This window comes from Malus sylvestris, chromosome 5 (assembly GCF_916048215.2).
Source record: "Malus sylvestris chromosome 5, drMalSylv7.2, whole genome shotgun sequence".
Taxonomy (NCBI): Eukaryota; Viridiplantae; Streptophyta; class Magnoliopsida; order Rosales; family Rosaceae; genus Malus; species Malus sylvestris.
The window spans coordinates 21,906,923-21,918,801 of record NC_062264.1 but is presented as its reverse complement, the minus strand read 5'-3'; the positions used below and the strand labels follow the sequence as shown (position 1 = coordinate 21,918,801).

Genomic DNA, 11,879 nt, shown 5'->3' with positions numbered 1-11,879 from the left:
ATGGTAAGATGACAACTCTTGCTTGGCTTATGATTGATGTGTAGTGTGGTACTCTATGTTTTCTGCTAGGAAGTATTTTACGAATAGTTCATAGTTTAACAAATAGTGAACTACGAATGGCTTGATCTCATCGGAGGGTACGAAGGCAATCTAACAAAGAGGTTAGATGCAGCCATAGAGTATACGAAAAATTACTACGCAATTGGATCTTTCTTGTGATTGTCCATATCCTGGAGGCGGGGTATGTTAGATATACGAGTACTAAGTGATGTCACATGTCGATCATGTACGTATGTCAGGATTGGGGCGTGACAATTAGATTTGAACTCAAAGTTAAAATGAGACCTCCCCACTTACAAATGGAGAATATTTTCACTAAACAGTAATACTAATGACAACTAACGATATTACAACTGTAGTCGTACCTAAATCCATTCGGACATTAACAAAGCAAATTCTCTACAATATATCCCAATACATACTGGTATAGTGTCCACATTTTCTTCCGTGACTAACGACTTGATCTAATATAGTTCCAATTTTTTGTAAATTATTATTATTAAGGGTAGGATGAATGATTCAAAATTAGTACAATAATTTAAAGGAAAGAGGGGTCTGTGTCCCATATTTTCCACACTTCTGAATATAGACAGGTCGTAGTTTCCAACACTTTCGTCCGGAACCAAAGACATACACATGGTTCCAATTTTTTTTTTTAAATTTAAAAAAAAATTATGTGGACTTCAACAAAGCAAGTTTTTTTTTGGGAAAACGGAAATATCAATAACCGGGCAAATATGTCAAAGAGAAACAAGAAAGCCTACACCGAGGCAAACAACCAAATAAACTACTAGAAAAGAGTAGTGCAAAGGGGGGTCAGAAAAACCACGACGACGCATCTAATGCTAAAGCGTCTCACCTTGCACTACCAGAAAGCAATTAGGAGGAACAAAGAAGGTCATCATTACACAAAACATGAATAAAGGAAGATGGGGACCTATCGACCCAAATTAAATCACATGCTTCCTTACCGAGACGCCAGACGGTTCGCCGCCAACTTTTCCACACTATATCCCAATACATACAGGCCATCGTGTTCCACATTTTCGTGCGTCTCAATGCTACCAAAGTTGACGTAGGATGCTGACGTAGGATGCTGACGTAGTAGCCTTTATGTCCAAAAGTATGCTAATGCTAATAATGCCATCACAATTCGGGTAAAAGTCTTGCGTTGAGGACATTCACGGACAACACTAAACCACGTACAACAGATATCCCTTTTGAACACAATATTAAGGGTAATATGATGTTATTTATTCACATGTTATAATATAATGAGATAAAATAATTTAATAATTTTAAAACTTAAAGTAGTAATTAAACAAATAAATATGTATATTATAAAATATATGAAAGGATTGGTAATGGATTGCATCTTATACAGTCCTTCAAACATTCTCTCTGCAACTACATCTTTCATTCTCAGAAAATGCAGTCCTTTATTCTCTCAATTACTACAACGAAATTCATATACAAAAATCTTGAACCCTAACAATTGTGTGACTTAACTCAATTATTCTCCTCTATAATGTTAGGGAAAAAAAATGAGAGGTTCATAATATTCTATTTTATTTTAATTGAAAGAAGACTCGCACCTCTACTACTACAATATAGTGGTATTTATTTTTTTCTAACTTGTAAGTTGAAAGTCTTAAATTCAGTTTTCCTAAAGAGGAGTTCAAAACCATAAATAATGCCAAATTTATGGTTAGGTGATTGTGTAGTTTAGTGAGACTTCCACATCCAAAATATATTTGTTTCAAGAAAATAAAACTTCGGAGAAGACCCGTATACCACACGTATTGCAACAGTGCATAGAATATGACGGGAAAGCTTAGTAGACCTTTCCTTCAACAGATGAACATATACGTTTCCTACATGCATCGATCATATACTTTTCTAAAAGAAAAGTAAACAGATATGACAAACGTAAATTTCAAACGTAAATTCGAAGAAGCAGATCTGCTTATTTACCAAAGCAATTAGTTCCAATTTGTTCCAATGTTGCATCATCAACATGAATTTCAAAGGTTTCAAGGGATTGTTAATTGTGTTAACAAATATCGGGAAATTAAAGTATTACATAGCAACATAATATCTAGGTCAGTGATCGATATTATTGTTACCCCAGCAGTAGCCACGTTTTTGGTGTTACGATTGCTTATTTTTGTTATACTGACAATTTAATTACCTCGAGAAAGTTTGACTAATCTTCGTACTTCTCATGCAAGTGGTAGATTGTCATAGTAGTTCATATCCTATTTCCTAGTTCAAACTATCTCCATCCTTGTCTAGACTATGTAGAATATCGTTTGTAGTACTAGAAAAAGTTAATCCTCTCATAAATTTTACTTGTAAAAGTAAGCCGTTGTAAGTAAAGAAATATAGAAGTAGGGTTTTGTTTTATCAGTTCGGCGACGGTTTGGTTTCTTCAGTTGATAACGCAATGTGAACGTTCAACTTTGATAGTCATGCAAATAAATTTCCACATCCTCAATTTCTCAGAGCTCATAATATCAACATTTACCGTTCCCCGCTATTATAAATATTCCGCACCATAACATCTCATTTGCCCATCCACAAAGAGAACAAACCATTAACATGGGGTTGTGCAATATTTCCCTAGCTCTCCTTTTCATTTTAGGCTCAGCCCTAATACAATCCTCTCATGCCCAAGACACACCCCAAGACTACCTCAATTCCCACAACGCCGCTCGAGCAGCAGTAGGCGTTGGTCCCTTGACGTGGGATGACAATGTAGCAGGCTATGCACAAAACTACGCCAACCAACATGTTGGCGACTGCAATCTCGTGCACTCCGGTGGGCCATACGGTGAAAACCTTGCCATGAGCACTGGTGACATGTCGGGAACAGCGGCTGTGGACCTGTGGGTGGCGGAGAAAGCCGACTACAGTTATGAGTCGAACTCGTGTGCTGCTGGAAAGGTGTGTGGGCATTATACACAGGTGGTTTGGCGTAACTCGGCTCGTGTAGGGTGCGCAAAAGTGAGGTGCAGCAGTGGGGGTACCTTCATTGGATGCAACTATGATCCCCCAGGCAACTATGTTGGGGAGAAGCCTTACTAGCTATGGAAGAACAACAACCACTCTAGCAATTTTTGCTGATGGATATATCTAAGAAGATAAGTAGGTTATTAAGAATAAAGAAAATGAATAAATAAGTGATGATCGATCCTTTGTGTATACCTTCCACTGGCATGGTGGACGGTAAATTTCAATTGATCAAGAATTCACTCTTTTTTATTTAAAATAAATTTTGGTAACTTGCTAGTAAGACATGCATGCTACGATCAAAGTTGCATAATTACTTGCCTAGCTTGAGGTCCTACTATTGCCTCAACCAAGAAAACCCTAATTTACATTATTTGGCTGAAACGATGAATGTTTGTGGTAAACTTCTCTTGGTAATCTACTACACATATTAATTAGAAAGAAATTACTGGCTTGTGACCAAGCAATTATTTCTTGCTCCTTGTCTTTGATAGATATAATGCCGGTTTGTCAAATCTATATATTTAAAGAGTGCATAATGACTTTTAAGTGCTAATAACTATTCCATAAATATAAAGGGAAATTATATGGTGGAAATGTGAGATCATATTTGTGAGATAATTATCAAAATGTTTTCTATTTTTAGTTTTCATTTTTATGTGTTTGAGTTATGGAGAAATTATTTGGAGGAAATATGGGATGAAGAAGAGTGGAGGCGAAAATGAGGGATGAAGAATACTGGTGGAAGGGAATGAAGGAAACAAAGAAAAATGAACAAAAAACAAAATCTTCAAAATAAATACAAGTTAAAAATAGTTTTTAGTTTTTATTTGAGTTCATTTCCTTAATCACACACTTTTCAACATATCTCTCATAATCCTACCATTTAAAAAATTAAGTTCCCTAATGATATTTTTTCAAACAAATGTCCTTAAGTTCATTAAAACCTCCAAATTCTTCCCTTCTCTACTAGATTGTAATCTATTTAGTTTTTTTCAATTTAAATTACGTGACTTGTGTTGGTTTTTAGTATTTGATGTTGTTTTTTTAAGTTATGGATTGGGAAATAAGACTGAAGAAAAACTCAAAGAACGAAGAATGAAAGTTTTGTATATTTCTGTGCAAGGAAAGGTGCAGCTCAATCCATTGCAGAGCACAAATTAGCAAAACATTCTCTTACACCTTTGCGCTAAATCCACAATTTACATTTCAAAAACTTTTATGTGATACACTTTAAAGGTAAATTATCAAATTTTAAATTAGATAAGACATTTTTTTTCAGGAAAAAAAAAATGTGATGTCTTGTTTTTTTGTTTTTTTTTGGAACAAACGATATTATCTACATTAACGGAGAGAGAGTGGGCTTAGCCTCATAATGGGCTAGCAATAATGTGGTTCAAATTCGTCTTTGATTAAAATCGAACCTAAAACCTCTCACTTACAAGTAAAGAGGAATACCACTAGACCGTTTAATATTTATAACATCGTGAAGTCATCTTATTCAGATTTTTTTTACATTAGACTTTTGTTTATACCATATTTAGGGTCTCGTATTTAGACCTCGTATAAATACTCGGGTCACTTAAATGTAATTATGTGATAAAGGAAGGGGCAAATATGTAATAAGTGAGGAGTCCTTATTCTATAAAAGGACCCCTTACCCTCACAATTAGGAGAGGCCATTTCTGAGGCCAATTCCTAAGGCTCCTCACCCTCTTAACGCTCTCACTCTCAGAGCTCTCTCTCTCTCCCTCACAAATACTCTCAGAGAAATATAATCAGTGTGGACGTAGCCCAAACCTTGGGATGAACCGCGATACATCTTGTGTTATTTACATTTCTTGCAGATTCACGGTCGGATTTACGTTGTTCCAAGACCTCCGGTTTTGTGCATCAACATTTGACGTTGTCTGTGGGAATCGACACAAAAAACTATGTCGGTTATCTTTCATTTTTTCATCAAATCTCACCACTGTGAATCTGCAAAAAACCGAAAGCTTTCACAAAAACCCAACGGTTCATTCTCTCTCTCTCTCTCTCTCTCTCTGTGACTGTCTCTCTCTAAAAAGAGCATCAAGAACCCAGCTTTAATTCTTTACTCACCAAACCTTTCATGTTTCTTACTGTAAATTACAAAGCCCATCTGAGCAGTTGCAGAAAAAAGTTAGTAACTGGTGGAGTTTTGTCAACACAAGTAAAAGAAATATGGCGAGAAATCCCCAAGAGGGACTTGGAGATGCATTGGACGGCGAGGAAGAGTGGGATTTGAGTCCAGAGATCCAGAAAGTGACCTAAGGCTCTCCCAACTCGTTAGCTAAGTGGATCTGCTTCCCGATGTCGATGATCAAGCAGATCGAGCACCGCTAGATCAACACAGCGATTCATAGTCGTCGACTTGGATCCCGTTTGCTCGCCTGCCGCACCACCATCAGCCGCTTGCTACCTTGTTCTTCCTCATTCTCCAAGGAATTTGCAGAGACCCATCAAATCAAAACTCACAGATCAATCATATCCTCACATGTCACCTGAAAAATCCTCGAAATTCCTTCACAAACCCAGTTTCTCTCTCCCTTAATGTTTTAATCTTTCGAGCTCATCGACGCCGGCACCCAACTCCTGGCTGCAGTATTCCAAAGATTCAACATTTTTTTTATCAGCAAACCGGAAATGGTGCAGCAAATCTAGAGAACTCGCTCCGTTACCCTCTCGGCGTCATCGCTGTCGCCCTTTTTGCTGTCGCCGATCGACGACTTGACGAGGAAGTTGACCCGGGCGGTTTCCATGGACGATCTCAGAGATTTCTCAGTTGAGTCACCGAGAAGAAAGGCCTTTAGCAACCCGTAAAATGGGTTTGAGGAGATAGGAGATGAGGAAAAGTAAAAGATGGGTTCTTCAGACCTCACATCGCAGTTCAAAAAAAAAATAAAGAAAAAAAAGATTAGAGAGAGAGTGTCAGGTCGATACGGTCCGCTTTTGGTCTTCATTTCTGGTTCTTTTTCCTCTGTGTGTTCCCTCGAACCCAAAAGCCAAAACCTCTCTTTTCTGTTCGTGTCAAATCTCAGCTGTCTGATCAAAGGGTACGAGCATCGACCTGGAGCTCCAAACCCTGACTCGGATAAATGGAACTCACCGATTCAGCTGCCGACGAACTTAGAGCAGCGGCAGCCGCGGCCGCCAACGTTGTCGTCCAGCACCTGTTGTGTCTTCTCCAGCTTTTGTCACACGTGTCGTCCAGTGACAACCTCCAGCAGCTCAAGATGTCGTCCAGAAGCTATGGTCTGGAGCTATGAATACCACCAAGCATCTTTGGTCTGGAGTTGTTGCTGCTATGGTTTCAAGGACGTTCATTGCTCATTTTAAGAGGCTAAATCTGGAATATGTAGTTCATGGCGAACAGAAGAACCTTGTTGAACTTATCAGGACGATTGCAGCTTCTCAAGGGCTAAAGGGATTTTTGGAAAGGAAAATCCAGGAAGGCCGCCGATGGACCCCAGGCACCTGCACTTATGTTAAAGCAAGGCAGACTTTATGAAAAGAAAAGGAAACAAAAGCAAAAACAGAAAAGGAAAAAGAAAGTAAAAGCAAAGCAAAAGCAAATCTGCTTCTGCTGTTCCACAGGCTTGCAAAGCATCCTGGTTTGGTTTATAGAGAAGTGCAAGGAAAAGGAAAAGAGAAAGCAAAAAAAGAAAGCAAAAGCAAAGCCGAAAACAAAAGCAAAAGCAAAGCACCAACGATTGCTTTATTTATTTTTGAATGATGTAATTTATTTTTCAGATCTTTTGGAAACATCTGTATAAACCCCATCAGAGGGTAATATGTATAAACCCCATCAAAGGGTAATTAAAAAAAAAAAGCCCAAACCAATCAGGTGAACAAAAGTATGCCCAGTACTCTAAATTGTACATGAGCATTACTCATGTCATTTATACATAAACATTCATGAGCATCACTCGTGACAATCATACATAAACATTCATGACCATCATTCGTGTCAACATTCATGAGCATCATTCATGTTAACATTCATGAGCATCACTCATGTTAACATTCATGAGCATCACTCATGTTAACATTCATGAGTATCACTCATGACAACATCCATGAGCATCACTCATGTCAATCAACATAAACATTCATGAGCATCACTCATGTCAAACAGCTTCAAAAGCTTCATTTACAGAGTTCTAGCTTCAAAAGCTTCATTTACAGAGCTCTAGCTTCAAAAGTTTCATTTACAAAAGCTCCAACTTCGAAAGCTTCATTTACAGAGCTCTAGCTTCAAAGCTTTACTTGCAAAGCTTCACCCACAAAAGCTTCAGTACAGGGTATACAAATACCGCCTCTGAACAACCGCCACTTCGGCCCATACATGGATTCAATTTGAAGTCTTCAGCCAACAGACTCTATTGACCGAAGACTTGGGGGACTACATTATGTACCATATATTGGGCCCCAATTGGGCCTCATGAAAAATACTTGGGGGACTTAGCCCATTATTTATGTATTAAGGAGCAAGCCCTTATTCTATAAAAGGGACTCCCTTACTTTCATTAGAAAGCACCCATTATTCATGTACTGAAGAGCGAGCTCTTATTCTATAAAATGGACTCCCTCACCATCATTAGAGAGCATCACTCATAACCCATCACTTATGTAGTGAGGAGCGAGCACTTATTTTATAAAAGGGACTCCCTCACCATCATTAGAGAGCATCAACTCTAGCCCATCATTCATGTATTGAGGAGTAAGCCCTTATTCTATAAAAGGGACTCCCTCACCTTCAAACACCGCAAGCCGAGCCAACCAAGGCAACATAAGCCACGAGCCGAGCAGCCTCCCAGCGTGTGCTACTTCTAGTTGAGCGTCATTTCAGATTGAGCACTGCCTCATATCGAGCATCGGTTCAAGACAGCATCTAGTTACTTCGGCCCACACAGGGACTGAATTTCAAGTCTCAAGCCAAAAGACTCTCTTGACTGAAGACTTGGGGGACTACTGTTTATACCATAATTAGGGCCTCGTATTTAGACCTCGTATAAATACTCGGTGGACTTAAATGTAATTATGTGATAAAGGAAGGGGTAAATATGTAATAAGTGAGGAGTCCTTATTCTATAAAAGGACCCCTTACCCTCACAATTAGGAGAGGCCATTTCTGAGGCCAATTCCTAAGGCTCCTCACCCTTGATAGAAGCATATTCATGCGACTTAGTTAGCTTGTTCTTGTGCATTTGTGTTGTTATTTCTTAGTTAATTATGTATTTTAAGCTATTTTCATGTGTTTGTAGGTCATAATAACAAAGTTGGCAAGAAAGTGCATTTTGGAGCATTTTAGAGCATTTTTTTTAGCCAAGATTGGATAGTGCAAGCATGGAGACATGAGGATGGACGTTTTTGAATATTAGAAAGCTATAAATCAACATGTGTGTGTGCAAGTGTGTTGACCTACAACTAGAAACATTCATCCACTACACCTATTACATTCACTCATTACCAAACATCCACCCACTACACCCATTACATTCACTCATTACCACAACACTCATCCACCACACCCATTACATCCACTCATTACCAAACACTACTCATTACCAAACACCCACCCACTACACCCATTACATCCACTCATTACCAAACATTCATCCACCACACTCATTACATCCACTCATTACCAAACATCCATCCACCACACCTATTACATCCACTCATTACCACAATACTCATCACTACCATCTTAATTAGATGGTGGTCCTCTCCCTAGCCTATAAATACATCCACCCTTCACCATAACAAGGGGGGAAAAAACCAGAGAGAACACAATCCACCCATCCACCCTTCACCATAACTCACCTATATCCATCCACCACCCTAATTTACCACTCATCCATCAAACCACACCTTGTGCCACAACAAAGAGAAGAAGGAGGACCCTTGGACGTGCTTGCCATTCAAGTTGGATTGTTGGAGCGTTTTTAAGTGTTTTCTTTCTTTTGTTTTCAATGTCTAAATTTGTTTATCTTTGCTTTGTAAGTATGAGGAACTAAACCCCCCTTAGCTAGTGGGGAATTCGAAACCATGTTCATGCTTGCAATATGATTTGATTACCTTCAGTTATGATTTCATAAGTTGTGAATTCAATTTGTTTAACTGCTTGATTGATAACTTATTCGTGTATGTTTATTAAGAGTGCACACTTAGTTTGCATGCATGAATATGATGCTAGAGTATAAGGGAGTTTCACCTAATAGTTACAAACTTATATTCACAAGTAGTGGAGGTTGCTTATAAACGATCGCGTTAAATAAATTCTTGGCAGGAGTTTCATGCTCATCATAGTAACGAATGCCTCGTCAATACTTATAGTTTTCATAATGCTTAATGATCTTTGATTGTATCTTTATTGTGCTGTTCACGTAAAGAACTTTTGAAGAATGCTTGAATTGTATGCGCTTTCCCATCCAATTCAATAACTTAAGGAGAACTTGAAGGTTAATTTAAGCGGGCTTAATTAACCTGGGGTGTTGAGTTTAATGATTGATCGAAAGAACAATTGAAAATTGGTTTATGTGCAAGTATGTCATGTGTGGAGAAGGACCTCCTAGCTAGCCTTCCATCCATTCAATTTACTCAAATTCGTGCAGATTTCATTAGTTCTTTAATTTACTTGTTTTGTTTTCAAATTCGTCAAAACCAAAACCCCCTTTACTTTAAAGTGTTTTATTAGTCAAAATCTGTTTTGATTTGTGTTTTTAGGTGTCCTAAAAGTGTGTTAAAGTCCAAATCTGCGCAGTTTGTGTTTTTAGGCAGATTTGAGCGTTTTTAGCTTGTTTTGAGTCCTTTTAGTTTGTATTGCATCTTTTGAGTCTAGTTTGGTGTTTTAAACTTAATTTTACATTTTTAAGTCGGTTTCAAGTGTTTTAGCAATCCCTCATAATCCCCGGTCTAGAACGATCCCTACTTACATTCTTTACTACAATTGACAACAAGAGGGTTTAATTTGTGTGTTAAGTTAATGTTCGCATCAAATTTTTGACGCCGTTGCCGGGGATTATCAACTTTGCTAATCCTCCGTTGTTTCTTTTTCATGTCTTTTGTTTTAGTTACTGACTTTGTTTCTATTTTTGTCTTTTATTTTTACTTATGATATTTGATTTAGTTTTGTTTCCTTGATTTCAGGTACTAAAGAAGTAAGACATGGATTTTGCTACCATTCAAGCTCAATTTGTGAAACTTACTTCTCAATTGTCACAATATGCTGAAAGGACCACAATGCAAAGTGTCCCTACATATGGTGTGTCCTATGGGTAAGGATATCCAACTCATCAATGTTCTCAATTCGCTGCGAATGAAGATGCTTGGGGTTATCAAGGCCATAGCCAATCATGGGACAACATGTTTTCCAACGCTTACAATTCGGATTGGAGAGATTATTCAGATTACATGTGGGGAGAACCTCAACAATTCCAACAAGATGGGTATTGCCAGCAAGAAGAGGAGTTCTATTCAAGACCTATGCAGCCACCACAACAATCTGCCCAATTCAATTCAGGTACGTCTTTGGATAATGATATGTTTAATAAGTTACTCACCTCTTTGAACCAGGAAGTAGAAAATGGAAACAAAGAGATGCAAAATCAAGCCAAGAAGACGAGTTTATTGGAAAAGCAAATTGGGCAGATTATGGAGTTTATGGCATAAATTCAAGAGCAAAGTGAACTCTCCAACTCAACTATTGAAAATTTGAAGGAAGATTTTGAAATCCATGATGCTATCACTTTGGGAAGTGCTATGGAGGTTGGAGGTGAACCTAAGACATCCAAACCAAGCCAAAACATGGATGAACAGTTGCTGCTCAAAGAAGAGGAGAATAACAAGGCCACGGCAAGGGAAGAACCACCATTACCGCAGCCCCATATGCCATCTATGTCGTCCACTACAACCAAGGTAAGCCTAAATTCAATTTGTCCTGACCTCGTTTCACCAAATGTCCTTATTCCTTGCAGGATCATGCAATCTAAGGAAGAAGAGGGTGAGAAAGGCATATTCAAAACCTTTCCAATGAATCAAGAGCAAGACGTGGATGGGGAATGTCTAGAATTCATCAAAGAAGATATACTTGAGACGAAAATTCCCAAAGAAGTTGGATTTTATGACACGGAACAAGTCATAACTCTCAAAACACCAAATCTGGCCAAGTCCCATATCCCTGCAACCTTCAAAGATGTGGTGTTCGTAATTGAGTTTGTGTTAGAGCAAGCAAGTAAGCCATCTTCTCCAACTTCGATTTTATTATATACTAACTTGCTGATTTTGATGATTCAAGCACCTACACTAGAATTTAAACCATTGCCGGATCACGTCAAGTATCACCTTCCATTCAAGGATCAATTCCATGCTATGGGCCCTATCCAAGTTTAGAAGGAAGTTTCGTCTGGCTGGAAGACGTTAAAGCAAGCGCTTTTTGGGAGGCAACCCATGTATTCAAATAAGGAAGATTTTTGAATTGCTCCACGATTGGTTTTGCATTCCTAAAAACCTTCCCTTTTTTGTAGTTTTATTTTGCCATGATTGTCATTTTTATTTGTTGCTTGTTTAATTGTTTTTGGTGTGGGTTTATTTTTGAAACACTAATAGATATGCAAGGTATTTTTACATTCATTGTCATGAAAAAAAAGGAACATTAAGTAGAAAAATACAAGAGGGAGCCTTCACAAAGGCTGCTTAGGAGAAGTCTCAGTAGTCGGCGGAGCTCAGCAGTTGGCAGAGCCCCAGAAGGAGGAAGCATCGGAGGTTGATCATTTGGAGCT

General features: G+C 38.3%; 1 protein-coding gene across 1 annotated transcript; it reads left to right on the top strand.

Moving 5' to 3' along the window:
- Positions 1 to 2,614: 2,614 nt before the first annotated feature.
- Positions 2,615 to 3,355, top strand: LOC126620697 (pathogenesis-related protein 1-like). The gene has a single exon (XM_050288927.1). The coding sequence runs from the start codon at positions 2,662 to 2,664 to the stop codon at positions 3,145 to 3,147; it is 486 nt and encodes a 161-aa protein (XP_050144884.1). The 5' UTR covers positions 2,615 to 2,661; the 3' UTR covers positions 3,148 to 3,355.
- The last annotated feature ends 8,524 nt before the right edge of the window (positions 3,356 to 11,879 follow it).

What these genes read in the sequence shown, in the direction of transcription:
- LOC126620697 (XM_050288927.1), top strand. Translation starts at nt 2,662, where the DNA reads ATGGGGTTGTGCAATATTTCCCTAGCTCTCCTTTTCATTTTAGGCTCA.